Source organism: Protopterus annectens, chromosome 2.part1, assembly GCF_019279795.1.
Source record: "Protopterus annectens isolate FY-2018-M chromosome 2.part1, PAN1.0, whole genome shotgun sequence".
NCBI classification, from domain to species: domain Eukaryota; kingdom Metazoa; phylum Chordata; order Ceratodontiformes; family Protopteridae; genus Protopterus; species Protopterus annectens.
The window spans coordinates 344496322-344502321 of record NC_056729.1 but is presented as its reverse complement, the minus strand read 5'-3'; the positions used below and the strand labels follow the sequence as shown (position 1 = coordinate 344502321).

The 6000-nt window shown below is 36.7% G+C and overlaps 1 protein-coding gene across 3 annotated transcripts in view; it reads right to left on the bottom strand.

The window, feature by feature from the left end:
- Nucleotides 1-1593: 1593 nt before the first annotated feature.
- The window catches only part of CCDC149 (coiled-coil domain containing 149), a 1547151-nt gene continuing 1542744 nt past the window's right edge, over nucleotides 1594-6000 (bottom strand). For all 3 annotated transcript variants that reach the window (XM_044062178.1, XM_044062179.1, XM_044062180.1), the window contains 2 exons: nucleotides 5200-5712; nucleotides 1594-4083 (listed from right to left, as the gene is read on the bottom strand). In XM_044062178.1, coding sequence (XP_043918113.1) covers nucleotides 4028-4083; nucleotides 5200-5712 — 569 coding nt within the window. In that variant the 3' untranslated portion in view covers nucleotides 1594-4027. The remainder of the gene's footprint in view (nucleotides 4084-5199; nucleotides 5713-6000) is intronic.

The following is a 6000-nucleotide window of genomic DNA, read 5'->3' as shown; positions in this document are numbered from 1 at the left end:
CCATATGCAATTTTTCATCAAAATAGTAGCAGACAATACAGTATTTTTCCCATCTGATATAGCTGTGATATCAACAGTTTCTCAGTTGGTGAAAAGAACTGGAGAGAGGAATGAAAAATAAAGAATTACATGAAAGATTCATGCCACCTATGTCAGCACAGCGCCTTTAAATGTGAAACAATTCAATTTATCTTAGCAGTAAAAAACAGTAAACACTGCTATTAAAAATTCATCTGGATCATGGGTGAGTAGAAGGTGGGTAAACTTAAATGCTACCTACTGCAACAATACCCTCTCCAAAGAAGAATGATCTTGCTAGAAAAAAATAAATGACAGATTCTACTGGAAAATGTAAACAGAAAACAATAACATTCTTCTGTACTCTTGTTCTCTCTTTCTTTCTAGCTATGTGCCCACTCTGGTATGACAGATAATAAAAGTAAGATGTGTGCTGGATTAAAGCTAACATGGTGGATAAAAACATATTTAATAGAATATTTCAAAATGCTGTTGCCAGTAAGTTTTTGGATATGATTCTTAGCAGCATAAAGAAAACATTAAAAAGAAAAGAAAATGCAACTTGTAATGATACAAGTTATTCCTGAGTTGAAGCAGAACTGGAGCTCCTTAAACTGATGTAAAATCCCTGGGCAGCAACACTTTAATGCACCAAACTTTTAAGAGTAACCTTTAAAACTGTTTATTTCTGTTCTACATGGGCTGGTCCTTGCAGACCTTTTTCCATCTGTGATCCATGCTGCTGGGGCAAGGGTGAGTGCTATAAGGGTGGGCAATTTGCAATAACTCATCAATCTGCATGTATTTAAAAGATAGGAAAAAATGAACAAAGAAATCTTATGCAGACAGGGTGAGAACATGTACATCCCCACAAAGACAACAATCCAAAATTAGCATTATTTCTTGGACACTGGAGCTGTGAAGCAGCAGCAGTGACCACTACTCCACCACATCACTGTGAATGTGAAAACAAGAGTCTAGGGAAAGTGCAGAAGTAACCAGTGGAAAGTGGAGGGATAGATTCTTATCCCAGAGACTTCCCATACTCTGGAACAGACTACCCATCTATGTCAAGCAAAGTTCTTCATTAACACTCTTCAAGAAAAATCTTGATGAGTGGATGGGAAATAGGAAATACACCCCGGGGATCACTTCTGTGTCTCTGCTCGACAGTGGCACAGGAAAATAACTTTCTTGGGTGGCATAAGCCAGGGAACCTTGTTGGCTAGGCTTATGTAGGCCCTTGGGCCGATAGCCTAGTACCTACCTAAGAACCTATGAAGTAAGTTTTGCACTGTATGTGAAAGAGGATCCTGTAGTTCCATCGTCTGACAGGTTTTTGGCATGTTAACTGATGGAATCCTGTGATACACCAGTTACATTTCAGCAATCAGAATATGCAACTTATGCATACCCTACCAGAAGGAAAGCCTGCAGCAGTGTACATACTATTGTTTTCAAAAAAAGGACAGTGAACAGTTTAACACTGAACAAAAATGTTTCGTGAAGAACAAATGCAGTTAACCATAAGTAAAAGGTAGTCATAGCAAACAGTGTTAAAGTAACCTTCAGAGAAAAGTAACAGGCATGGTTTAATGGTGGTGAAGGTGAGTGGATAAATGAAATAAAAAATACCAACTTATGAAAACAGCACAATTAAATACTAATTTGCCAAAACAATGAAGCTGTGTGGTATTAAAGTAAAGGAGATCTTACTGTATGGTATTGCAATAAAGGAGTGCTCATAATATGGTACTACAATAAAGGAGTTGGAGCTTTTTTTATATAGCATTGTGACCATTAGGTTCTGCATATCTTAATGGAAAGTGAACCTCCATCTCCCCTCCTACACCCTGTTATTCCTACCAATGTCACTTGACCAGTCTTTGACTGTCCAACTTAACTGTAAGCATTTCACAGATTAGTGTTGATTTCTCTTTAGTCTTACTTATTTCGTATCTCGGTTGTCCATGTTGTGCAACTTAGTTCTCTGGTTTCAGCCACTGCATTTCTTTCTGTTGAGTCCTTTTTTGGTGTTTGCAACTTTAAAACAAAAAAATCTGAACTGTAGAAGACTCCAGCAAATATTTTTGTAGTTCTTACTGTATCTTTCAGTGCTAAAAATAATCTTATATTTTCAACTGGGCATAAAGAGATTGTATCTGCACTATTGCATTTGGCAGTTAAAAAAAATGGGTTAAAGACAAAAATGAACTAAATGTTGTTATTGCATACCCTGTCTGCATACTATACAACTCTCTGCAAGTCATAATGACTTGTCGAGATTCCCAGGTCATCACTCAAGAAAACAAGCACTTGTCCTAAGTGGACTTCGTGAACAAAAGCAAATGCAATGAAAATGTGCAGTTAAAAAAGCAAAGTAAAATAGCCAAAAGCTAAACTATAGCATCGGATAAATAAGTGTTGCAGAGAGTACTCCTTAAGTGGAATGACTGTAAGCCTTTGGCATATTAGTCAGTGAAAAACAGAGGTATATACAAAATAGAAGATACAAATATTGACCTTTTGCAGACTCAATTAACAAAATTGAAAAATAGATGTTTTATCTGAGGTCCAAAACATCTAACCCAAGTCACATTCTGAATCTCATGGGTTGTACATTCACTGAATATATTTATGGCACATTTTTCTATTACAGCATAACAAAGGTTTCAAAACAGCACAAACTGAAAAAGGCTGAGGGGTATGAAAATATCACAAGGCATTTAAAAACACTGATGAGAACTTAAATGGTGAATCTCAGGATACCCGAGAATGGAAGACTGGATGCTGACTCATAAAACATCATAATGACTACTGTAACATAATGTCTTAATTCAGTTCATAACTAATGGAGAAACTTATTTTTCCTTCAGTAATAATGTCTATAGATTAACAAACAAAACATGAAAACTGTGTCACAAGAGTTTGAGAGACCCTGCAATGTTTCTTGCCCTAAATGTATAGTTTCTTTATAACCTCTCTGTACAGATCTGCTACAGCAACATACTGATCTACATTATACATGTAGTTTTTTTGGTATAAGGATATAAAAATCCTAAACTGGACTAATTAATGTACAAGAAGACAGGTGTCTGCTGTACCTGTTGCTGGTGGAGAAAAGGATTTATGCCCAAGTGTTGGGATTCAGAATGAAGTTACTCCAAGACCAAATATTTGAAACAATGGGTAACATTTTTTTTGCTTAGCTCCATGTTGCAGAGACTAGGAGGAAATAAACACTACATGCACAAGATGATCTCCCCAAAAAACAGATATCAAATATTTTAACAGAGTTTTTACAACTTACATTTAAATTCTGTCATTTTAAACTGAAACTCCAAAATCAATTATAATATCCTTTCTGGTGACTACTGAACTCTAGTAACAAGTCCAGGTGGATAGTGTGGGAAGATCTTACCCATCCAGTGGTTTGCTGCCATTCCTAAAAGATCTGGGCACTGGCAAACATTCATTCTACAGCTAGTAAACCATGAGTCACAACTTCTGCAGAGCATGCATTCCAGAAACCTGTGGGAGACACCTATAAAATGTTTTTGTTTCACTGTATATCAGGGTATACAATATTTTTTGAGGATGAGAAGAGAATGGAGCAAAGTCTACAAAGACAAAGGCAATGGACTACAAAATAACATCTACCATGTAACTGTAAAACATCCACAATGCAACGTTAGCTGCATACAAGAAGCAGCAGGTTCTCCAAGAGGATACAGAGATGTTAAATAGCATTCTTAAATCACAAGATCAGAGGACTCAAAAATACAGTTAATGAAACAAACAAACAAAACAAAAAAGCAGTGCAAACTTATTTCAGCAGCAGATATAAGGGCCATTGCTCAGACTCATTATGGATACTAAACTAAAGGCAGACTGTTGCTTCAGCAGACACTTTCCCAGCTCTAGTTAACTTATATCTGCATTTTAGTTTAGTAAAGAGAATACTACTTCAAAATAACAATTTGACAGAAGATTGACTTGTCTCAGCCTATTATGCAATACTTGCATCAAAATAGCCATTTTTATGTTCTGCAGTGTCACATGTATCTTTCTCTGTTGAGGATAGTTTCTTTATAACCTCTCTGTACAGATCTGCTACAGCAACATACTGATCTACATTATACATGTAGTTTTTTTGGTATAAGGATATAAAAATCCTAAACTGGACTAATTAATGTACAAGAAGACAGGTGTCTGCTGTACCTGTTGCTGGTGGAGAAAAGGATTTATGCCCAAGTGTTGGGATTCAGAATGAAGTTACTCCAAGACCAAATATTTGAAACAATGGGTAACATTTTTTTTGCTTAGCTCCATGTTGCAGAGACTAGGAGGAAATAAACACTACATGCACAAGATGATCTCCCCAAAAAACAGATATCAAATATTTTAACAGAGTTTTTACAACTTACATTTAAATTCTGTCATTTTAAACTGAAACTCCAAAATCAATTATAATATCCTTTCTGGTGACTACTGAACTCTAGTAACAAGTCCAGGTGGATAGTGTGGGAAGATCTTACCCATCCAGTGGTTTGCTGCCATTCCTAAAAGATCTGGGCACTGGCAAACATTCATTCTACAGCTAGTAAACCATGAGTCACAACTTCTGCAGAGCATGCATTCCAGAAACCTGTGGGAGACACCTATAAAATGTTTTTGTTTCACTGTATATCAGGGTATACAATATTTTTGAGGATGAGAAGAGAATGGAGCAAAGTCTACAAAGACAAAGGCAATGGACTACAAAATAACATCTACCATGTAACTGTAAAACATCCACAATGCAACGTTAGCTGCATACAAGAAGCAACAGGTTCTCCAAGAGGATACAGAGATGTTAAATAGCATTCTTAAATCACAAGATCAGAGGACTCAAAAATACAGTTAATGAAACAAACAAACAAAACAAAAAAGCAGTGCAAACTTATTTCAGCAGCAGATATAAGGGCCATTGCTCAGACTCATTATGGATACTAAACTAAAGGCAGACTGTTGCTTCAGCAGACACTTTCCCAGCTCTAGTTAACTTATATCTGCATTTTAGTTTAGTAAAGAGAATACTACTTCAAAATAACAATTTGACAGAAGATTGACTTGTCTCAGCCTATTATGCAATACTTGCATCAAAATAGCCATTTTTATGTTCTGCAGTGTCACATGTATCTTTCTCTGTTGAGGACAGTGAGATGTTACTTGAAGAATCTTCAGCAGCAGTTTCTTCTAATTCCTGACTCTGTGTATCATCAGCAGTCTCTTGCAAAACAGCTTGTCCATCTGGTTTTGTCTGGGACATTTGCAAGCTTTCAGAATTCAAACAGTCCTCTGCAGTCTCAGGCTCTGACAAGCTGCTGCAATCGTGTTGAAGTGTTGTGCCATGCTGTTCCTCAGGACTTTCTGGCTCACTGTCTTCCAGTTCAGTAGCTGACAGGCCCTCAGTTATTTTGACTACTTTTGCCTCCAGTCTATGCAGTTCATCCTTGTCTGCACATGGCTGAGATGAATACAACGATGATGATGTGTTGGTCAACACTGTTAGTGGGGTGTCTTCTAAAAGGACAGGTATGTTGTCTCTATCAATGCCATCTTGACTTGCTTCTGAGTTAGCAGTATTAGTAGATCCATTTTTTATACTAAAATCTGATTCCAGATGGCTAGTAAGCTCTTTCTTCAAACATCCTGCAAATAAAAAAACAACACATTTGAAAAACATATTTATTTGCATTGCTAATCGTGCTTTCTTTTATAATTTCAGGCCACAGATTCTGCATTATAATACACTAAACAAAATGATCTAAACTAGATCACACTACATCATAAGGCATTTCAAACAAAAATGTGAAGAACTGGTCCTTAATATTTAAGGCACGACAGAAAGCCATATTCCCACATCAGTGATTACACTGTAATCAAACAAATGGGTAACTGTTAAGATTAGGACCCACCAGCTAGCAGGGGGATGCTAAC